The sequence below is a fragment of the Bombus bifarius genome, unplaced genomic scaffold (genome assembly GCF_011952205.1).
Source record: "Bombus bifarius isolate JDL3187 unplaced genomic scaffold, Bbif_JDL3187 scf7180000008046, whole genome shotgun sequence".
Classification (NCBI taxonomy): Eukaryota; Metazoa; Arthropoda; class Insecta; order Hymenoptera; family Apidae; genus Bombus; species Bombus bifarius.
The window spans coordinates 123177-146597 of record NW_022884412.1 but is presented as its reverse complement, the minus strand read 5'-3'; the positions used below and the strand labels follow the sequence as shown (position 1 = coordinate 146597).

Below are 23421 nucleotides of genomic sequence, written 5' to 3'. Positions count from 1 at the left end.
GCAGGTATCACAGAATGTTATGATATAATATATATAATGTTAAAATAAATATTCTGCAGTCGGTACTATCGTGCAGTTACTCGTTACAAATAAAACTTCTAACTTTTCAACGCGTGTTGTCTAATTTCCACCATCCGGAATCCAACACAACGTGTGTGTCCTTTTGTGTTCCTTATTGAATATATCTCTACAAAAAGACATTATAACATTAGTCGTATTTTCTTTTTCTAATCGTTTCCCTGCATATACGCGAAAAGCATACATGTACCCAGATCCACAGCACGACTTAATTAATTAATTTATTTATTAATTTAATACCATATTTGTGACACCTTTGTTTTAAATATTGCCTAAATATTATGTGATCACGAAATGGTATCAAAAATTCATCGAAATTTATTTCCATGTTATATATTTGTTGTTATATTTTACATAAACGATTGAAAACATCTGTCTCTCTATTGTCTTATCGCAACCTTACACAGATCTCCGGCCGCCAGCATATTGGTGAAATAGGACATCGCGCGCTAAATAAAAAGGAAGGCAAAACAGGCTTGGCGCTTAACGTATTCGTTGCCTCGTCTACGCTGCTCTACAGTTAAATTCGCCGCGCTAGAGTTTACCTTATTATTATACAAGATATCCACGCTGGAGGGAGCCACAGGCCTACACCAATTCATAATACCTGTAATTTTATAGGATCTTGTATATGCTAGCGCGTGCTATCTTCAGCATTTAGCAGCATGGTGCAGTACTAATCCGGGAACAACCAGATTATAATGTGAGTTATACTCTCATTTCCTCTTTCATATTACCTACAACTGCAATTACAACTACAATTTTGTTATCATCAGCAACAGAAATTGAATTTCAACATGCCGGATCTATTCGAAATAATCGTAGGGACATACGAACAGTATTTACTCGGTTATAAAATAAGTAATACTGATAACGTAAGTAAACAAGTTCCTTTCCGTTGTTATATTTTAGGTTATGTTCGGTGCATGGAACTTACTTCAGTTGAATATAATTTCACATTTTACTGATAAATTTGATGAACTTTCAGGAATACAACATGGTAAAAAGTTTCGCAACACATAGCCATGTCAGTAGCATACGTAGCGTTGCGAGTAACAAAAATATTTTAGCATCTGGTGGAGCTGATGATTCTGTTTATTTATACGATTTACATAACAGAGTAGAATTTGGTAGATTAATGCACCATAATGGTAGGTGTGATCATATACGATCGTTATTCGCATGTCATGTTAAAATGGGGGATGAAATCATCTATTTCGATAAGTTTTATATATTTTTATGTGTTTATGCAGATACCGTCAATTGCATTGCGTTTACCCCTGATGGATCTCATCTGTTTTCGTGCAGTAGCGATGGAACTATAGCTGCAATTCGATGTGGAAATTGGCAAACAGAAAAACATTGGCAAAAATCGCATAAAGGTTCAGCTGTTAATACTTTGGCTATTCACCCAACAGGAAAAATAGCACTGTCTACTGGAGCAGATGGAATTCTGCGAACTTGGAATCTAGTTAAAGGAAGACAAGCATATGCCACAAATCTAGTCCCAAGATTGAGATCAGATGGTAGAAATGTAAACATTCTTAAATGGAGTCCTAATGGCGAAAAGTATTTATTAGCTGTAAATCAGAGAATAGATGTATATTCTGTAAAATCAGCGGGGATCGATAATGAAATAAAATTCGACTCAAAAATTATTTGCGTAGAATTTTTGAATGATGATTTAATTGCCGCTGGTTTAGAAAATGGTCAAATCAAGTTTTATGATCTTGAAAAATCTGTGGAAATTGTAGAAGTAGTTGCACATGATAAACGAGTGAAATGTATGGCTTTTAAAGATAATTTATTAGTTACAGCTTCGAGTAATGGGGAAATTAAACTATGGAGGTATCGCAGACGTAGATTGGATATGTTACAAAAAGTTAATTGCGATGTTAGAATTACCTGTTTATCTCTTGCACTGTTGTGTTAGAATTAGTTTTTAGCACTAAACCTACCGACACTTCGTGTATGGCTATTCCTACCGTGTCCGGTCAAAGTGTTTATGAAAAGTCAGAAATTATGAAGCGATATGATAGCGTTTAAAGACACTTAAATTTGTGTAGATGTTTGAAAACGGTCAATTTGACCAGCAGCGGTAGGTTTAGTGTTAAGTTAAATATACTATAAGAGGCGATATTTTCTATTAGAGAACAACATCCACTTTTATGGACGTTATTCCAATATAATGTTTCTGAATTCACTTCACTGATATTCTATTTTGACATTGTCGTTTGTTAATTTTTTCGTCCTGGGAATAAGTTCAAGTACACGATTTTCTGTTTATGTAATTTTACTATGAATATTATACAATGTTCTTTTTAAAGAATAACATAATCTCGTATGTTCAGTAATGTTCGGATACGTGCGTGCTGTGTAATTATAAATAATTACCAAAGAATACATTTGCGAGACGGATTCATGGGACTTTCAACCGGACAATTCCATGCTTTCGCAAAATCCGCGTTATTCGATAAAGTTCCGATGACTCTGAAATGATTTGGTGCATGAACTCCTTGTATCAATTTAGATTTTAGCGCTCCATTCGTATAACTACCGCACCAGACCTACGAAAATGTATGGAAGTGTATATATTCATATCGGCAGCGTATACATATATTGTAAATATGTACATGTTTCTCATGAATTCATTTATTTTACATGTTCTACGATATCTTCGGTTTAGGAATTATCACGATTTTTCAATAAAAGTTGTATTATTTCTTATCAATGGCGACTACTTACTTGTGCGAAACCTATAAAAAATAATTGTTCTTGGCTATAATTAGCGAGGCCAGGTAGAGCTAGTCGATTAGTATTTCTTGTTCGAAATCGTTGATACGCTTTGTAGGCCTCTCGTATACCACCGTTATCAGCTATATTCTCTCCCTGTGTATTCACGCCATTTACCTAGACAGAGTATCGTACGCTTTGTTGAATTACAGATCAAAGACTTACACACGCCATCTTCACCTTGGCTTAATTTGCATTAGGGTTAAAAGGACGGTAATACTCACCGTGAAGTTATTATTATTGCCTAGCTCTGGCAGATGGTAGTTACCGTACTGTTTGATTATACACTCAACTTTCTCATGATAACGTTGTAACGTTTCGTTGCTCCACCACTGCTGAAGATTCCCGTTTTCGTCATATCTACGACCTTGCATATAAACAGATCGGCTCGTAGAAATTGTATTTGATCTATACGAAGTTTACTTAATTTTCTGCAATTTATTACGATACATATTGATACAGTGCATCGACATCGATATACTACCTTGATCATCGAATCCATGAGTTAGTTCATGACCCATGATTGCGCCCATGGCACCGTAATTGATAGACCTGCGGAATATGTTTGGTATTTCAATTTCGTATTTAAAATTTGTTTAATTCATTCGTTGATTATCAATGATCTATACGTACTGTAAACCATTGCCGTAAAACGGAGGATGCAAAATACCAGCTGGAAATGCTATGTGTGAGAAAAGTGAGGCATTAGATCGCAACAGGAACACGAAATGATAAAATAATATTTATAAAATATGATATCCATATAATATTCAAATACTTACTGACTGAGTTTAATATCGCGCTATAAAACGCATTTACTGTCGTTCCAGTCGATATCCATCGATTTTTGTCCGGTTTCTCACGCAAACTATTTAAATTTTTCTTGACTGTTGCGTCAGTTAGCATCAAAAATGTATCGAACAATCGCCCAGGCACAACATTTTTCTGCAACAAAATTTCATCTTGGATTTCCAGATTTCGCACTGACCGAGATACAAGCTAAGGCACCTCACCCCCTCGTAAAATTTATCCAATTTTGTTGAATTAGTAATCCAGTCTGGAATTCCTACGAACGGTCTTATCGCGTGCAGCTTTCTATGTGCCCGAGCTCTTGTCTCAGCATCCATCCAATCTAGTTCGGCAACCATTTGTTCAAATGCTGCCTTAATGTCGAGCAACATTTCTAGAGTCTGAAAACCGTCTATTTGTTTCTCTCTACATACTTATCGTAATTGTACATATAGCGATCGCTAAATAAAAGAAGATCATGTCGTACGAACCTTTTGTCGAGCATTATCGTCAAAGTGTTTTCGTGCGTAAATATAACTGAGAGCCATACCAAAATTTACGTTTACATTTCCAGTACAAATTTTCCATCTCGATGTCTCTTCTTTCAAACCGAAAACTTTCTGCGAGAATTTGAAACCAAGATCACGAAATCGCTGTGACGTTAATGGAGCAATAGCCGAATAGACGTTCCACCATACGAATCGCGCTAAAACATTTCAACAGTTGATTATCGATAACGCTTGATACGATCCAAATGATAAGTGGCGACGTGTAAAGTTTCGCAGTAAAATGGTTGATATATGTATGTATATAGTATATATGTATGTATTTACCTATCGTGGCGGATGGAGTAGTCGCTAACAGTTTAGGTAGTTTCTGTAAATACTGCAGATCCATTACGATCACACGCTCCGATTCAGTATTTATTGTCACGTTTGTATCGTCGAACACCGCTTCCAAATATCTGGTCCAGTTCCACTGAAACGGGTTGATTAAAAGTCTCTCTCTTTCTCTCTCTCTCTTTCTCTTTAATATCGTTCATAAGCTTTTCCAGCTTCAATTCAGTCACCTGTTGTACGTGCAAATCTGTCATCTGTTGAAATTCATTGATAGTTACATCGTAAATAAGATGATTTACGTTGCGTCTTTGTTCTGCAGTCGCCATGATCTGAACAAATGTAAAACAATTGGTAAATTTACTCGCTCGGAATATGCGCTCGATGGAATATAATTTTAATAACGCAATAAGCCTCGGTGAATACTAACGCGCGCGATATTCGTGCTAAAGTTTAAGATTTCGTTGGCAAATTCGCTGCTTCTATTCCCTGCGCCAGCCAGTTCGATCATGCTTTCTATATACTTCTTATATTCCATTAATTCCGATTGAAATCGTGAAGAATCGAGCAAATAGCGCTCGCTAAATCCTGGTGACGTTTGTTCTATCTAAAACTGTCCGAATTAGTTGACGAAGCCGAAATTGAAATCGTCGTATGGTTGTAGAATTTAGTCAAACGAATTGCTCTACCTGTTACACTTACCATCATCATATTTTTCGTCGTGTCTCGTATATCCTCGCTAATATAAAAATTTAGAAATATATTCAAACCTAGAACTCTCTGTATCCTCCCGACAATACCGGGAAGATCAAAAGGTAAAGTTTCGTTTTGTAAAGGTGGATCTTTTGGTAATCCGAGCTTGTTGAACGTTTCATAGACGGGTTTCAACCCCAGAGCTTCGACGCTCGCTAAAACGACGATAACTCGTATTATTTTACGCGTGTCTGACAATTCCAGTTCCGTGCGTTCCCTCGTTTTACGTTTATCGATGTTCCTTCTGTTAGTTATTTCGAATTAGGTTAAATCGGTTATTCTTACTTAAATTCATACAAGTCCTGTACAGAGTTCTAGCCAACTTGACCGATCTCAAATCGTTTCCATCGTCCGATTCTTCGAGCAATATCCTTAGATCCTTCAGCAGTCGTTCCTTCAGAAGACTCAATTGATCCCAGGATGTTTGACTCTGCGGTATAGGATTCTTCGAAATCCAACCGCCGCAGGCGAATTTGTAGAAATCTCGACAAGGATCTACAGATCTGTTCATCGCCTCTATTATCCTGGCGGCTGGAACGTCCAACAACTTTTGTTTCGCGTCAATGTAGTAGTTGCTCATCGCGAATAAACGTAGGATCGACGCAAGCATAAATTGTTATTTTTCTTATATAAGGATAATTGAAATTGAAATGGGATATTTCTGTGTTTCGATTACATCGCCAGGCTAACTCGGGTGGGGATAGGGAAAAGTATAGAAAAGGAACAGAGGAAACCTTGATTTTACGGTACCTGTCCTCACGCATTCCTCGCTCTGGCACATCTCATCGTAGACTTCCTTGCGGAAAATAACCGTCTGCAAGGCCAGCGTTAGTAGCAACGCAACCACGATTACCGTTAATATACCAACGATTATGATCAATTTCCATCTATTTTTGTCCAATTCCTTTTCGTTCCTCGGCCGATATTGCCTGTTCGAATCAAAATTAGGTAAAACGTCGACAACATGTGATTCCACATTCTTGATTTCATCGAAATATCGAATAAACGTATTTTCTAATTCGATCGAAATAAAAAACGCGTATCTTAAGATTTCAAATTTGATCTTCCGTAGTTAATTGTAATTTGCTAATTACCACGAGAATATCGATTTTTGTTTCATCTCAATCGCGCCATTCCTTTCGTCGTTTGCGTCCGGATCGTTTACCTATAAAAACGAAAATAATAATAGTGGCGAGGATCGATGCTCTTTTACCTCGCTCCAGAATCACTGAAATTACTTTGACATTATTTTTGCCGTTTTTACTCTACATTCGTGACAGAGATCCGACAACGATAGTTCTTCTTCCATTCGTAGAGTGGTTAAGGACACGGAACAGTTACGCGTAGATGGTATCGTGGCCGATACCTTTTTAATGTTTAAAAGTTAAGCAGTTGTTTATTCTACTCTTGCGAGATCCAATCGGCGCAGCGAATGAATTTTAATTGGTTTTCGTCGACGATGCATTGGCAACGTAAATAAACTCGAACAGGTCGTGCAATCCGTCTAATCCGATCGGCTGTGTCACGTACTACAAGAACAAATCTAAGCCGCTGTAGAGGCATGCTCTCTCTTCTTGTGTTCCGATTCGTTGCACGCAACTGAATTGTCGAAAACGACGATTGTCAAATTGAATGCTCTATTTGGAAAACGAAAGCTATGAAAAAAGAAATTGAAAAGAAAGAATAGTATTACCACGTGTGATCAGATTGGTATGAAACAAACGGATGACGCGATTGCCAAGAAAAAGTTAATAAATTCGATTCAATTGAAACGCTATTAACGTTTGAAAAATTACTAATTGATGAGAAAGATGTACATACAAGCGTACGATGTTGGAGAAACTAATTAAAAAAAGACGCAATACAAAGTAGCATAGCAGATAATTAAACAGCAAACAGATAGTTGTATTCTCAGTCGACTTATGTGTACTACGGATAGAATGAATGTCTAGATGTACACTACAAGATAGCAGAAACACATGTAAAGTAGTTGGTTTAATGCAACTATGACCTTCCAGAGAAAATCTAATCGCTTGGATGTGCAATTACGTAGATGAAAATTCGATCGCGACTTTAATCTTGCAAGGGGACCTTGCGCGTTTATTCGAATTTCACGTTTGATTTCTCATTCTTGCGCTGATCCGAGGATTTTTTCGTTTGTGCTACTTAAAAGAGACGGTACGAGTGTCGAGTAACGATGCGAACATAATCGCCGTATCGTGATATTTCCTTCTAAATAAATGGACGCATCGCGACGCTTGTCTCGATCAAGCGTTCTACTTAGATTTCCTTATTCGCTTATCGAATTATTTATGCAACTAACGACGTAATTAAGGAAAAACCATGCGTCGCGATAAGGCGCTTTTCCAGTTTTTCAGTATTCGGCTATTCGGTCGAAGACGAACGATGATGTCGCTTGCAATTATAATGTATAGTAAATACATGTACGATAATATATAAATGTTGGAAGATACACAGATGTTTCTTCTCAAATTTCTCAATAACACGAGAGAACGTAACTGCTACGATGCTAATGACGAAGAATCCTAAGTTTGCTGAAATTTATTGCCTTACCTTGTATTTCATCGTTCGCCAGTCTATTTCTCCTTTGCCGATCGGATTTATCTGAAACGAAGAACGATCGAATAATAGGATCGTCTGGTGACAAACGTACCATATATATATATATTATACAATGTTACGGGTACCCATCCGGGGTTATCGAGATTGATCGTGCATCACGATATAATCGTATCCGATACATTTTTCCACGTTTTGTCGTTTGTCTGGAAATATTACACCGAATATTACACACCAAACATGTACTTGGACTCGAACGTTCATTTGTGAAAAAGCGGCGATCGTGTTGAAAATCGTAGAAAAAGAGGAAACTAGAGAAGAGGACGAATGGGGAGAGATTTATGCGCGTTTCGCAATATGACAAGTGTATATATTGCTCTCCCTGATTAGAAATAAGCCATGGCTATTTTTACGGAAACCTTCGCTTTCATCTGTGGTATACACAGTTCATCGAACTTGAAAATTGAAGTTGAGTGCGTAAGTCGTAGTAGAGAAAGGGAAATGACCGAATAGGTGTTTACAAAAAAAAAAAAAATTTTACGATCACAATCATATTCATGATCTATGATCTCGAGTTCATTGCGTAGGCTATTTCTTGTCTGGTTTCTTCGAACTTGTGTTCGTCGATCGAACTATGTACTTAATGTGCTTCTAAAACAGCGTACGATCGCAAAAGACTCACCTCGATTTTGTTTCTTTTCCCGTTTCCGTTTTGCATACGAATATCAAGCCTTAATACGTTCTCTATGTTTCCTTGCTGCGGGTATCTTCGTTAATTCATAAGCGATCACACGAGATTGGAATCGAAGGAGAAAATAAAAATAGTGAAAACTGTTGGAGAGCGAGTGACCAAAGAAACGCATACACAATAAACCAATTTCCTATGGTATATGAAATTCAGTCAATTGAAAAATTCGCCCAACAGCCATTGGTCCTCGTTCTTCTTTCTTTTCCTTACGTTTGATTGTGTTTCGATCCCGGTTTCGACGCTTCGACGATTGCGAATTTTATTCAATATTCGGACATTCCAAAATTCGAAGCTCGGAGAAGAATGCTGCTCGAAACCGCTATTAAACTAAACTGAGCTTTCGGCGTACGAACCAGCGAGTATACTCTTCGACTCCCCTACCACTTCCGCGCGACGAAACCATGTTGTCTAGGAATGGATTTTTTCCACTTTGAATCGAGCCATGATCGATCATTCGAACGCAGACTTCCACAGTGGGCTAAATGCATCAAAAAATCGACAAGAGATCGATTTCAAAAACTCTGCATGAGATGTATAATTTCTGCTACGATATATTCGTTGTGCTCTGTACGAGAGTTGAGAATCGCAGTGGCTCGTGTTTTTACTTAACTATATCTTGAGACATATTTTACTTATAAATTATTTCGATTCAGTGTCATTTGCGTGGAAAAATCATTTTTTCTGACTTTTTAAACAAATACTAAGCTTGATTCTGCTGAACTCTAGCAGCTGGAGTATTACGTGAACGAGTACATTTCTGTAGTTGTGGGATCAATGCGTAACAGCGTATTGATTTCGCGCTTCTATATGACCTCGAGTGTTTTGAAAAACCAAGAAAACTCGCTTGCTGTCAATAGTCGACAATTGATAGTTGATAGTCTGCGATCGATAGTTAGTAATTGATATCCGTCGTAAAACTACAGCACGAATACTTTGTTCCTATCAATCGTGTTACCACCTTGTCATTTTTCGTCTCTTTTGCTACTATCTCCTTCATTCTCGCCTTCTCTTCTTTTGGTTGTTTTCTCTCTCTCTCTCTCTCCCTCGTTCGCAACAAGGTTTCGATCCAATTACGATTTATCTCGATCTTTTCGATTTACCCGACAAACACGTCACGTGTAATCAATCATTGTTGGTTGTTTTTCATTTTTGCCTCTTCTCTATCTTCTTCTCCTACGTTCGAAGGAAACAATTCCTACTTTCAATCTCAAAAGTAAATAATACACCGCTTTAATGTGTACCGACAGCCGTCCATGTGTAGCCACATGGCATGTTAAATTCGCAGAAAGACTGATTAATTATAACCACGTCGACTGCACGGAAGATCTATCGGAGTGTCGCGCCTATCGCCTATCGCGAACTTTGTAATTGTGCGACGTAATTATCATATTACGTCGAGTAAATCTCGACGCTATTCGTACGAAAAATATGTATACTTATATACATGCGGGAACAACCGTTGATTCTACACACGTTTTGTCGCGACGTTTATCACAAGCGACCGAGTCGATTACGAAACGATCACAATTAATTATAATTTATTTTCTATTCATTGCACTACGTTTAAACGGGCCGGCCGTTACTCTTTCACTGTAGTAAAATATATTAGTTCTAACACGATAATATCACGAGTTATAGCTATACTGTATATATGATACTATGTTAAGATGGTAGGCTAATTAACGAAAAGCAAGGAATAGAGAGGAAACGAACATTCGTACGATCCGTGGCTACTTTATTAAAAAATGTAAAACGGAGTAATCCAGGTACAAAGAGAGGAAATGATAAGGAGCACACGGTTCGACGTTCTGAAAGATCGAAGATAAACGATTACCGATGCCGTAGGAACGTTGTATATCGAATCGTTTCTAGGCGTCCTGATATCTACAGTATGCAGTATCCTCTATCAACTCCTGAGGAATCAATTCTTCCGCTGGAGATTGATGGGACATGATTGTCGCATGATTTTCCACTTCTTTCAACACTCTTAATAAATTTCCGCCCACCAATTTCTTGATGTCCAAAGCTGACCATCTTCTATCTCTGGTCAATTCAGCCAGTAGCAAAGGATAACCAGAAACGTCTGGCAGTTCAATCGGCGGACTAAAGATATATGAAAGCTTATTTATCGACATTTTATTTTAAAATAAGCTGCTGATCGTTTGTACTCACTTCGATATACCATCGTAACCGGCTCCAAGACCCACGTGGTTAACGCCAGCTATTCGTCTGATATGATTGATGTGAGCTGTAAAGACAAGTAACATTTTTTAACATTTCTCAAATAGAATTCGATGCAGGCGTACCTATCACGTCATACATAGAAGCTTTATCGCCGCAGCTCAAATGCGCGCTGTCAAAGCTTACCATAACCAGACCTCCATTCACCGACTGAAACAAGAGAAAAAACACGATAACGCTAACGTTCTTGTTTTTTTTCACGTATGTGTACGAGTCATCGATTAACACAAACAATTAATGCTATTGATGGAAAATAAGACAAGGAATAATCATAAATTGTACATACACGTACACGAATAATATAAGATAAGTATAATAAGAAAGATAAGTAAATAAAATAATATAAGAGAAAATATAAAATAGAAATTAAGGCTCCAGTGGAAAAATTGTTTCGTTCGACGTTCTTTTCTCACCAAATTACGGAGTATGTCGTCTGGAACGTTGCTGGACGAATTACAGAGAGCTCTGGCCGCGCTATGAGAGAATATCACTGGTGCTTTACTCATCGCCAGTGCATGTCTCATGGTCCTTACCGAAACATGAGACAAATCTACAAGCATTCCTAATCGATTCAATTCTTTTACTACCGCTCTGCCGAATACCGATAATCCATCGCTGTGAAAATCCAATCGCGCATCCGAATTTGAATCTTCTACCGAACACGAATCAGCCCTGCGAACAATTACAACGGCTTATCATCATCTGCTTATGTATACGAACGCTGACACACATTGATTGATACGATTGATACTTCTCTTATCCTATTTGTATTATTCGTATATCAAAATAGAGATGCCGACTTGACGTAGAATGCGAGAATGAGAAATGTAAACTTACCATGGAGTATTGCATTTATGTGTCAGGGTCATATAGCGAGCTCCCAGTTGATGAAAACTTCTTAGCACAGCCATGGATGTCCCAATACTGTGACCACCTTCAATTCCTACCAAACTCCCAATCACGTCATCCTTGTGCGCTTTTTCAAGCTCTTTGCTACTCGTTACCATTCTTATTTTCTTTGGATACCTTGAAGTTAGCCTACGTACTACGTCTATCTGTTCCAGGGTGAGTTGCACCGCGTCAAGAAATTGTGCTTCGCACGGAACATAAACGGACCAGAATTGCCCGCCCACGATACCTTGTCGTAACCGCACCAAATCGGTTTGCCACTGAGAGCCCCAACTTATGTTTCGCGACAAGTTCTCGTCGAAAGGAAAGTCTTTCAACTTTGTGTTTCCCCGATGTTTTCGCAGATTCCATGCGAAATCATTGTGCCTGAATCAGAAATAATGATCGCTTGAATTCACAAACTCTTATACTGCTTGGATCAAAAGCTTTTTTACAAGATACTTTCTTACCCATCGATCAAAGGTACTTCTGACAGCATTCGTCTTACAACTTGAAGTCTAGCTTCCAATAAATGCGAGCTTCGTAGTTCCAAAGCTAAAGGTAATCCAACGCCTGCGACCAAAGCGCATCCAAGGAAAAAGAAACCAATCATCACTATCCATTTCCTTAACACGTTCCGTCCTGTGTATCATACCATGCACACATCTTTCGGTTATGTCATTATTTCATTCTCGACGAATGCGGACGAAATATAAATAAAAACGAAATAACTTTCTATTGTGCAATTATCTTTCTTCCTATCTGCCGACCACAGTGACGAATAAATGGATGACTCTTATTAACGCGTTTTGGACAACGCGATTTTATCGTCGCGATAACATCGCCAATACGTGGAAAAAATGAAAACCATATCGAATTCCGATCTCTGTGAAATTCGAGCAAAAATTAACCACTTTTACGATTCTGCCCTACCATTGTTTCATCGCTAGAGAAGTTACACGGTTACGCAGCATTAAATAAACTCACTGACGTGCGAAATTACAAAAGAAACTGAAGTAGTTAACTATCTATCACCACAGCAGACATAAGCTGTCCCAACTGTTTTCTAAACCACTTTATTCCATCCGTAAAATCCTCGCCTCTATTCCTACGATTAACGGTATACAAAAATTTGTCGTTCACACTTACTGTTTTCCCTTGGTAGATCTTTATTCTTATCGAAAGAGGTAGAAACAACTGAATCCTTTGTATGGTGTACCGCATCACCGTTTGGCAGTTTTCTCATTAACTCGGGAGACGATAATTGTAAGCAAGTCTGCAAAGTAAGTTGCAAGCAAATATCACTTTACTTATCAAAAACGAACAATCAACCTAGTCACCGTTCGAAGTAGTTCACCATTGTGTCAATAAAATTCGGTCAACGACCCAACCTATATATTTGATGAAAAGACATACACATTATTCTATACAAATTAGCAGCCTTAAATATATCGATTGAAAAACCATCACTAATGAATATAATAACACTTAGCAAATAACTAAGCAAATTAGAATTAGACTATTTTACCTAATTACCTCTAATATATCAACTTCTTTTCTTCTCGGTGGTGGTGACCGATAAACCATACCATCTTTATTCATACCATACAGCTCAAACATCTTTATTTTCTTCCCACGATTGCTTGTTCCCTCTGTACATTGAGTTCTTCCCTCCGTAAATATCATAGGGAGCGTCCTATGCTCTAAAATATTAACGCATGCGCCAACTCTCATATCGATCCGACTCGAAAAACATTTTGAATTTAGACGAATTCACACAATACATGCTATTAAAAAATAATCGGCATTAAAAACAACTACATAACTGCTTAATTATATTACAACTAAATTAACTATTTACGTGACTAGACATACTTTTAAATCATTGTGAATCGTATGTATTCGTTTCTTCTGTTTCTCATCATCCTTTCTCTCAAATATTTTCTCTTATTTTTTACTTCTTTTCCACAATGCCACCTTTTACTTTGTATTACCGCAATCTGCAAGTATAATAGAAAAATTGTGTAAATCATTAAAATGGTTACCTAAAAAATTCCGTGTCTGGCGGTTCTATGGACGCGCAGGAAATTACAAAGCACGCGTCGCTTCCAGGCTGCGCAGGAGGATATGCGTAAATGTCAGTTCCGACCGCTATATACCGCCATATTGTTTGCGACAAATCGTGATCGTGTTCTGGTCTATCTTGTACGTGGTCTCGTGAAGTTTTTCTCTTGTTCGGTGAGCCCCATTGGGAAAATTTGCAAACATTTCGCGAAAAAGCAACATGAAGAAAACGAAGGACGTATCAGACGAGGATGAATATTCCGCAGATGATCCGGAAGAAGTAGAAGGAGCCTCTGAAGAAGAGTGGACTCCTGAAGCCGGAGCTGAAGTAAGCCCACGCTACTAATACTTTCTTCTTCTTTGCTGTTATCGCAATCAAATTTGTAACTGTTTTTTAACTAACCCTACTTTCTCGCTTTTCTCTTATGCTTTCTGCCAATTTCTTCATATGTTAAAACGTTTATTTGTGCTTAGTTATTCGTAAATAAACTTCTGTCAGTCGGCTAGTTGCTCTTACTTTAATACATTATATTTTTCATCCAAGTAAGAACAAGAGACGCAAATGTTTCTAGATATAACATTCAACTTATCATTTCTAATGCTTGCGCCTTATTTAATATCCTCCTAATCTGATACCTTCCGTTATTGTCAGAAAAAATGATCATTTTTAATCAATCAATTCTCCTGAATAGATAACGAGAAAACACAAGTCGATTTAGTTATGTATATATATATAGTAGTGATGTGTCGTTGCTGTGTCAAACACGCTACACGATATACCGTACTTTACCAAATCTATTACTGCTAATGAAATGTCTCGCAAAAAGTACATTTTATCATGAAATGATTCTTAATATTTATTATCAGCGAGAAACTTATAATTAAACCCTACTTTTCATTATATGCTTAGAAGATCAGTTATTCTTGGAAATGCTATTACAGTTGGCGAGTTATCATCGCCGGCCGGTCGGTGGCGCCGGGCGCTATATACATTTTTCAAAACAATGCAACTCTACTATCTACGCCTTTCATTATTTAACCACTTTCTCTCTTATAATGGAATAATTGTTATTCATTTCTGTTATATATCATTATATAATTGTTTGTATATTTATATTATCACGAGAAAAATTATTTCAAATAACAATAAAAATTGAACATTTAATGTACAAAAGATACTTTATTTTTATATTTTATAATTTTAATATTTAGAGTGGTGCTAAAAAGAGGCCACAAAGGGAAGCTGCTAAAAAACGGCAACACTCAGAAGAAGAAGAAGATGAAGAAGAAGAAGAGGATGAGGAAGATGACGATGAAGAGGATGACGAATCTGATTCGGATACAGGAAAGAAACCTAAAAGAAAAAGGCGGTCTAAGAAAGAAGAAGATGAAAAGGAAGATGAAGATGAAGAAGACTCCGATGATAATAGCTTCAATGAATCGTCAGGAGAAACACCAAAAGATTTTACCGTTAGTTATATTTATTATTTATTTTACCGTTAGTTTATAAAATTCTATACATTTGTCTACTTGCCTAATGAGAATACAATGTTGTTTGTATTGGTTATCCTAGTCTGGTGCATTCGTTGTGGCAAAAGCTGACATTGGTGGAAATACGGATCCAACATTGTGGAGGATAGATGGGAAGGCATTACTTCAAAAGTTTTTACCATTCAAAGAAGATGGGAAAACGTTATATAAAAGCACATCGACGGTAGATTATTAACATAATTATTAATTCCATTATGAAATCAACACCACCTCTTTTTCCTTTGTGCCTAATAAGTATTATATGTATTTTATAGTATTCTGGATGGTCAGTAAATAACAAAGATAAATACTTAGCAGCCCAAGTAACTTTCAAAGTGCAAAGTAGAACAGAAACCATTGTTGAACTTCACCTTGATCAACATCAACAAGAAGTTGTAAAGTATGTAGTTTCCTTCTACTTTCTTTTGTACTTCTATACTATTATTTTGTTATAATTATAGAATAATGCATAGCAATAACTGATCTTTTATTTCTTATTTTTTCAGAGAAGAAAAAGAAGACTAAATATAGATCATGTTTGATCATATTTGTTTATATACATTTTAAGGTATGCTAAGGAAGAATACATTTACAATCACAGGTACACATCAACATTACAGACATATTACGTAAATACGTGGATGCAGTTTACAAAATGATATCCTAGCAGATTCGTGTTTAAAAATAAGATTGAGTGGACCATGGATCTCAGTTCTTTACTAAGGGTAGCTTTACATATAATTGACAAATTTATGAGCTGTTTGTGTATGTCTCAATTTCAAACATTATTTGTTTCCGTAAAAAATATGATATCCACTCATATTTCGTATTTTATAAATTCGACGTAAGTCTAAAATTTCTTGTTTAGACTGCATGTTACTTTCGAAATATTATTGTATTGCTTACAATATTGGTGATAATCTTGATATACAAATTTCGGCGTAGTTTTAATTGCAAAATTTATTCGATCCTCTGTTGCACTTTAAATAATTCAATGTCCCAGTTATAAGAACACCTTCAGTAACTAGATTTCGTGTTATGTTTAGTCGTTGAAATAAAAAACTTTAGATATAGAAAATAAATCAGTGTCAGTTACCGTTGTGGTCTTACGTTCCTATTGCCGTATAAATTCATATTGGAAAATCATATTATAAATGCTTTTAATTATCTTTAATTACACCTCGAAAATTTCATGGCTATAAATAATATGTATGATGAACTTCTGTTAGTGGCAACAGTGTGAATAAGAAATTAATTATATGTACTGTCATCAATCATGTTCAGTGGTATGTCATGTTCGATCTAGCTTTATGGATAAAAATTATGTTTTACGTATATAAAAGAAAGAAAAAAGAGAGAGAGCGCGAGAGAGAGAGAGAGAGTAAAAATTAATCGTGTCAAATATTTATTCAATATTCCTATATTATTTGTACATTTCATATTTTCTACAAAGCTCCTACCCTGTTTATATAATTTGTATACATTAAATTTATTGGAATGTAGGCACATAATAAGGAATACAATTTCCGTTATGAGTTTAATAAATTTTAGACCATTAAATGATACATTAGATAAAGAAAAAATGTGTGTATATATATTATATTTATATATACACACGTATATAAATAAGTCCTGTTGTAACTTCCATTTTAATTTGTACTTTAAATATTTTGATTAATAATACGTAAATATAATTTTTGTAATTATGTCTAACTTAATTACAAAGGCTATGTGTTGAAATGTAGTTAATGTTAGCAAAGAGCCCCAATAAAACTATGTTTAGTTCGTATTACGAGCAACTTACAATAACAAAAGTATATGTTATAATACTTGAGCATTAAAAACAATTAACGAACTTATAAAATTATAACTCTATAGAAATAATTATACGCGATAACTTTTTCTATTATAAAAAGATTTCAAGAAGAAGTTTATTTCTTTCGTCTATACATATATATATATTCTTGAATAGACGAAAATTCGAATATTTATTCAATTAAGAGCATAAGATTGTAAGTTCTTCAAGCAAAGTGAAATTATCTTCTTTTCTAATTTTCTTTTTTCCAAACATTCGCTGATATAGTACTAACTTGTGTGATAAGTTGTAAATTATTTTGAAGCTAATTTATATCTTTGAAAAAATATGTCTGTGTGTGTGGCATATGTTTATCAAAAAGCTTTGAATTTGAGTTTTTATTCTTGTCATTGTTGCTATTATTATTGCAATTACCACTACTATTATGGCTGCTACTATTACTGATATAATCATTATTATTTTCCTTTTTTATGGTAATATATTCAGAGCACGTTATTATTGCGAAAGTATATGAGATTAGAATCTTAATTTTTTTTCACTAAAGAATATGTAGTGTTTGATTGGCACAATTTTAAAATTTAATTAAGACTTAAATGTCATAAAAATCATTTCAATCCTACTTGAATGTATACACGTACATTATGTATGACTGAACAAGGATAAAAAGAAACGATTTATATATCAATATAAAATTACAATTAAACTCTCGGCATCAAGCAAAATTGTAATATGATTTAAATATAGTAACAAAAATAATAACAAAATAGCAATAATTTTCAAACATAACGAAACATTAAAACTATTTCATAGTAATGGAACCAATATGTTATTTGTAAATATATAAGATAATGAATATTGATATTTCATCCATATTTACTAAGTAATAAAAGTTTTAAATTATATAACAATATTTACATCTTTATTTGAAACTAAAAACAGAATAAAATATAATTACTATAAGCAAAAATGCATTCTTGTTGCATTGATATCTATTATAATATTTATCACCTGAAATAATTTCATGAATCACTTTAAGTGATGAGCAAAATACTTTTGAAAATATACAATTGAAATTGCTTCAAAAGTTTTAGATATCCTAACATCATAATGAATATGAAAACATGTTTTCATAAAATCCATAAATCAATTTAGGTCAAAAACCAGGTTCTAATCGTACAGATAACACATTATTTAACATTTCTCGAATTTCTGCCATTTCTCTCCTGCTCTTTGTTACCATAGTTTCCAAATTTTTATTTTCTTGAATAATTTTCTCCATTTTCTTCCAATATTTTTTAGTACCAGAATGACAGCAACAGGTTGTTTTTTCGCCTTTATCTGTACACACTTGTTCTACAAGCTTGGTTTCCTCAACATAGTATTCATTCTTATTTCCCTGTTTATTTTTACTTAAACTATCTTCTGCTGATTTATACATTCCTTCAAGTAACTTCTCTGCACATTCATTTACGTCATAATTTTTAGTTTCATTTTTTAATCTTGGAAATTTCGTGGAAACGCTTTCTTGGTTACAAACTTCATGTACATTTTTATTCGTGTTACATTTCATTCCCATGCATTGCGCTGTATCAGACTGGCTGAAATTTACATTGCAATAGTTTACCGCATCTGTATCGCTTATTCTAGACTGTCGCTTCAAAGTTTTTCTCCTTCGAGCAAGTACAGTATCGTCAACATGCTCAGTAGTTTGCACAAAGCCATCGCTGTGTCTTCGTTTATTTACCATTGATATTTTTCCGTCTTTCATATCATAAAATCCATCACTGGCCCTTCGAATATCAGATACATTTTCTGAAACTGTGTTTGGAAAAATATCATCTTTGTAGTCAGTATTTTTATTCAAATTTTCATTTTGCTGGTCTTCGCTTTCTTCAAAAACTTTTACTGATAAAGAAACATCGGTGTCATTAAGTTCCGTACTGTCGTTAAAAAATAATCGTTTTAGTAATATTTTTTTCTGGATAGGTGTTTGCTCATATACTTCATTATTATTATCAGCTAAATCATTAGATACTTCTGAATTTTCTACGGCGTTAGAATCATTGCTTGGAATACTTTCGAACGACCTTTTTTCGTTAGAAGGATCAATTTCGATTAGATCACCATCATGACCAAATGCAAATGACTTTTGTCCTGAAAATGTTCAATGTTCAATACTACAAATAAAAAACGTATATAAAATACAATTCTTACCAATAATCATACGTTTATTACGCATGTCGGGGCTTTTTGAACGTGGTCGTTCCAAAAATTGTCTGCTATCAGGAGACAACACAGAAAGTGTACCACCACAATGTAGAGGACTGTATTGTTCATACGAATTATACATTGCATATGGATCGTGTTCATGACTCTCATGCTCTCGTAAACGCTGCATAATCTTTTGCACAATTTCCGATGGCGCTACATACGGTGAGCCTATCACATAAGGAGAATAATGATTTCATATCCCTTAGTAATTAAATATCATTATACATTAACAATAAATAAATATAGTACAATACTAAAAGTAGCTGTAAACAAGAAGCAATGACAATTTATGAAAATACAACACAGTATGCAAATTATAAAAACTATGCAACTTTATTTTTCTTTATTAAACATACTACCAGTCTAAATACTTGATGATCAATTTGTCATATTTAAGAAATGCCCTGCAAACTAAATAAATGATTATAATCACACCACATCTATAATACAAAAACAATTACATACTTATTTCAGGCATTAGATATTTTCACAATGGTAATATAACTATTTCATGCAAATTCTGTTTCCTTGCTATATATGATAAAAACAAACATATTTTAAACACACTCATAAATGTAAATAGTTTAAAACACATCAAGACAAATATTTTGCTTGTACTGAAAAGTAATTCTTTTAATGCTTTAAACAAAAGTTGTTTAAGAATCAAGAAAATTTCAGAAAAAATCTAACTGCCACAAAACTTACAAAATTAATTGGTCCAGAATGTCTGCGATGTGGATGAAGTCTAGACACAGATAATGTGTCATCACTTCCTATAACATTACTATTTGTGTAACACAAATTTATTTTTAACATAATTAATAATTTAACTATAAAATTTATTTAAACTGTCCCACATTAAGATACAACAACTTTTGAATTACTATTTATTTTTCTCTTAATTCCATTACATGTTTCTATTAAGTGTCAGTTTTTGATAAGCAGCTCACCTGTCAAACCTCTATATCCGAGAGATACAGAATCAAAGGATTCACTAGTTTCCTGTTGTTGCTTCATAAAATCATTAATAGCTATGCCTTTTAATTTCGATGGCTGAAGAAATCTTTTCGGTATACGAGAAAAGGAACCATTTTCTTGTGGACTGCTCGAGCAACCACCAAATCCAAGACCTAGCAAAATTGCTTCTGGATCTGCTTTTCTTAGCTCTAACAAGCTTTCTACACTACTACAATGACTACTATCAGATTGTAGGCTTGGATCCCGAACCAATTTATGAGGCAATGAGCTGTATGAAGTAAATATAATTGTAAGTATAATGTTTTTGAATTTATTATACATTTCTTGTACTATGCCTTTTATTATACCTATGTAATCCTGTTGTATTATTTGATGTTGTATTAGGAACATTAATAGGTGCAGACACTGTCATAGTTAATTGTTTTGTTCTCATAGAATATGGAATGTCCTTAGGCTCTGTTAGTGCCAATGAAATATTAGGTTTCTTACTGCTTGATTCTCCTTGATTATCATTTTTCATTGAAAAATTAGACTTTATAGGTGATGGTATTGAATCTATCCATTGCTGAACAGGCCCAGTTTGACGTCTCATCTCCCAAATTCCACGTAACCAATCCGTTACCTTTACAATTGTTTCTTTCCTTGTGTTTTCTTATAAAATATAGATACATAATAAAATTATAAAAGTATTAGAAATTCAATGATGGACATAATATAAAATTTAAAATAAATTTACTTATGATAGAATTAACTGTAAATTGAATTAATATTAGCCACTGTAAAATGCAAGAAGTTTGTTGTATATGTGTAAAATTCAATGACATCCATATGTTGCACAATAAATATTAAAAACAGTTTCTTTAAAAGGATTTAAACGATAATTTTAATAGTTAATGATAATTTAAATATTTAAATGCAGCGTATATGCACACGAAAATGTTATAAAATAACAAACGATTTATTTTCCTCGACAATATGTACCTGGATCCATATCCTTTAAGCAGCGTAAACAGTATATAAATAGTATATAATAATAGTATATAAAAAATGAAAATATTCGATTGCACAGATACGCATTAACTAGTCATTATTTTTATATGTATATGATTGCGAAATAATAATTTTAATAATGCGTATTGATAGTAATTGTAAAACCTATAGGTGTAAAATATTACAAACCAACACTTACCTTAAATTTAAGAGAAATACAAGAATAAAGAAGACATTTCTGTTCTAATCAAATCGTATTTAAACACATGTTTGAAGAATCTCTATTCATTGAATGATTTGTGTCCCGCGGAGCGATTGAGAATAGAACAGCCACTTGTTAACCACTCTAACAGGGTTTCAGGGCCGTCTAATGCAGTGGTACTTTTATAAATTTTAACATTTAAGTAAGTAAATATAACTAATTGTCATACATCTAGCTTTTATGCTTTTATTAAATAACAATTGTATTATATATAAATTTAATTTGACATTTATAATCATAAATATTATGTATATTAATATTCGATCGCAACACTGCGTATAAACAGATTGGTACATGAAGTAAGCGATGTTATAAAAGAAATATATACATGTCAAGTAAAACAACCAGTATTGAGTAAATTATTATGTTATAGCAAGTACTTTCAGATGGTATAATATTTATTTGAGTAAAAACAAATTAGTTTGCGCGCATGTGCACATATATTCTCATACATATGTATATGTACATATGTGTATATATAGTTTCTTATAGATGTACACATTGAGTGACAATGACAAAATAACAAGTAACCTTTGAATTAGGGAGATCAGTTTGACGTGCGTGTACATATATTTACACAATTTATTGTACTGGAAAATATTTTGAAGTTTTGTAAATGTCATCTCATAGAAAGAAAAATAGAAAACGAATACTAACAAGACGACCGCGACATGTAATTGGGAAAGAAGAAAAATATCGTCAAGAAAGGGATAAGTCGGATAAGGAAGATGAAGTATCAGGTTAGAATAAAGTAGTTTGGTTATATACAGATTCATAAGAAACTCCGAGATAGACCCGACTATTTTAATTTCCAGAGAAAGAAGAAGAAGAATGGTCCCTTCCTTTTCCCGTCGCTATGTGGGATCTCGAACACTGCGACCCTAAAAAGTGTTCCGGTAAAAAATTGGTTAGACATGGCTTAGTAAAAATATTAAGGTTAGGAGCTCGTTTCTCAGGATTAGTTCTTACTCCAATTGGTGAAAAGGTATAAAAAATATCTTTGTTGCAATATAGAAGATAAATTGACTTCTAATACTCGAAATTGGAATATCATGTTGCAGTGTGTGAGTCCCACAGATCGCGATATCATACAAGATTATGGTTGTGCGGTCGTCGACTGCAGTTGGGCACGTTTGGACGATACTCCATTTAATAGAATGAAAACTCCCAATCCTCGTCTTTTACCATTTCTAGTTGCTGCGAACCCGATAAATTATGGCAGACCATGTCAATTAAGTTGTGTAGAAGCTATAGCTGCTACTTTGATTATAACAGGTTTTCCCGAAGAAGCAAATTTTTTTCTTGGAAAATTCTCCTGGGGCCACTCGTTTTTACAATTGAATGGCGAATTATTAAAGAAATATTCGCTTTGTACAAATGCAAAAGAAATTATATCTGTCCAAGAAAAATTTCTCATAGATGCAAGGAAAGAAAAGTTAAACAGACATGGTAATTCTTGTAATCTCTTTGATTATTAACCTTCACTTAACCTATCACTTCTTATTAATGTGTATTTATAATTTGTGTTTATTCAATAGTTGTGTCAGATTTTCCACCAACCGATTCGGAAACTGAAGAGGAAGAAGAAGAAGAAGAAGTAGGGGAAAAAGAAGAGGAAGGGAAAGAAGAAACTGTACCTGTAAATATTATTTCCAAAATAGACGAGCTAGTAAAGGACACGAAAATAGTATAAAAATGACTCAAATACAGTTGTATATACATATGTATTTTCTTTATATAATAAAAACATATTGGTTATGACACACGTTTGTAAAATTTCACCTTTGCAGATAGCTAACAAAAA

At 34.5% G+C, this 23421-nt stretch overlaps 6 protein-coding genes across 14 annotated transcripts; 3 read left to right on the top strand and 3 right to left on the bottom strand.

Annotated features, from left to right (window-relative positions):
* The first annotated feature begins 671 nt into the window (after positions 1 to 671).
* On the top strand, positions 672 to 2809 carry LOC117207781 (p21-activated protein kinase-interacting protein 1-like). 2 transcript variants are annotated; one of them, XM_033448343.1, is made up of 4 exons: positions 673 to 781; positions 855 to 953; positions 1067 to 1229; positions 1332 to 2809. In XM_033448343.1, exons 2-4 carry the CDS (start codon positions 876 to 878, stop codon positions 2009 to 2011), a joined length of 921 nt encoding a protein of 306 aa, XP_033304234.1. In that variant the 5' UTR covers positions 673 to 781; positions 855 to 875; the 3' UTR covers positions 2012 to 2809. The 2 variants fall into 2 exon arrangements, with proteins under 2 accessions (XP_033304233.1, XP_033304234.1); XM_033448342.1 differs by having other exon boundaries at positions 672 to 953.
* LOC117207776 (neprilysin-4-like) lies at positions 2358 to 9047 on the bottom strand. Of its 5 annotated transcripts, XM_033448332.1 has the most exons (18): positions 8512 to 9042; positions 7944 to 8035; positions 7824 to 7874; positions 6344 to 6414; positions 6000 to 6178; positions 5535 to 5780; positions 5199 to 5404; positions 4927 to 5103; positions 4730 to 4828; positions 4494 to 4638; positions 4152 to 4366; positions 3885 to 4061; positions 3654 to 3816; positions 3505 to 3553; positions 3356 to 3423; positions 3096 to 3238; positions 2824 to 2988; positions 2358 to 2645 (listed from the first exon to the last, which is right to left on the bottom strand). In XM_033448332.1, the coding sequence occupies exons 2-18, from the start codon at positions 7959 to 7961 to the stop codon at positions 2469 to 2471; spliced, it is 2349 nt and encodes a 782-aa protein (XP_033304223.1). In that variant the 5' UTR covers positions 7962 to 8035; positions 8512 to 9042; the 3' UTR covers positions 2358 to 2468. The 5 variants fall into 5 exon arrangements, 4 of the variants coding, with proteins under 4 accessions (XP_033304223.1, XP_033304221.1, XP_033304225.1 ...); XM_033448330.1 differs by lacking the exon at positions 7944 to 8035; XM_033448334.1 differs by lacking the exons at positions 4927 to 5103; positions 7944 to 8035.
* Positions 9048 to 10291: 1244 nt separating this feature from the next.
* LOC117207778 (dipeptidase 1-like) lies at positions 10292 to 13425 on the bottom strand. Of its 2 annotated transcripts, none has more exons than XM_033448338.1 (8): positions 13243 to 13425; positions 12856 to 13097; positions 12177 to 12348; positions 11656 to 12093; positions 11232 to 11490; positions 10884 to 10968; positions 10750 to 10825; positions 10292 to 10680 (listed from the first exon to the last, which is right to left on the bottom strand). In XM_033448338.1, exons 2-8 carry the CDS (start codon positions 12950 to 12952, stop codon positions 10446 to 10448), a joined length of 1362 nt encoding a protein of 453 aa, XP_033304229.1. In that variant the 5' UTR covers positions 12953 to 13097; positions 13243 to 13425; the 3' UTR covers positions 10292 to 10445. The 2 variants fall into 2 exon arrangements, with proteins under 2 accessions (XP_033304229.1, XP_033304228.1); XM_033448337.1 differs by having other exon boundaries at positions 12856 to 12982; positions 13243 to 13424.
* Positions 13426 to 13867: 442 nt separating this feature from the next.
* Positions 13868 to 16860, top strand: LOC117207783 (nucleolin-like). The gene is made up of 5 exons (XM_033448346.1): positions 13868 to 14098; positions 14983 to 15240; positions 15344 to 15484; positions 15576 to 15700; positions 15807 to 16860. The coding sequence occupies exons 1-5, from the start codon at positions 13991 to 13993 to the stop codon at positions 15823 to 15825; spliced, it is 651 nt and encodes a 216-aa protein (XP_033304237.1). The 5' UTR covers positions 13868 to 13990; the 3' UTR covers positions 15826 to 16860.
* Positions 16861 to 17370: 510 nt separating this feature from the next.
* On the bottom strand, positions 17371 to 21692 carry LOC117207777. Of its 2 annotated transcripts, XM_033448335.1 has the most exons (6): positions 21555 to 21679; positions 21347 to 21360; positions 20713 to 21016; positions 20338 to 20633; positions 19331 to 19555; positions 17371 to 19270 (listed from the first exon to the last, which is right to left on the bottom strand). In XM_033448335.1, exons 2-6 carry the CDS (start codon positions 21354 to 21356, stop codon positions 18270 to 18272), a joined length of 1836 nt encoding a protein of 611 aa, XP_033304226.1. In that variant the 5' UTR covers positions 21357 to 21360; positions 21555 to 21679; the 3' UTR covers positions 17371 to 18269. The 2 variants fall into 2 exon arrangements, with proteins under 2 accessions (XP_033304226.1, XP_033304227.1); XM_033448336.1 differs by lacking the exon at positions 21347 to 21360 and having other exon boundaries at positions 21555 to 21692.
* On the top strand, positions 21645 to 23382 carry LOC117207782 (ribosome biogenesis protein TSR3 homolog). 2 transcript variants are annotated; one of them, XM_033448345.1, is made up of 5 exons: positions 21645 to 21760; positions 22213 to 22357; positions 22433 to 22602; positions 22679 to 23066; positions 23156 to 23382. In XM_033448345.1, exons 2-5 carry the CDS (start codon positions 22234 to 22236, stop codon positions 23308 to 23310), a joined length of 837 nt encoding a protein of 278 aa, XP_033304236.1. In that variant the 5' UTR covers positions 21645 to 21760; positions 22213 to 22233; the 3' UTR covers positions 23311 to 23382. The 2 variants fall into 2 exon arrangements, with proteins under 2 accessions (XP_033304236.1, XP_033304235.1); XM_033448344.1 differs by lacking the exon at positions 21645 to 21760 and having other exon boundaries at positions 22098 to 22357.
* Positions 23383 to 23421: the final 39 nt, after the last annotated feature.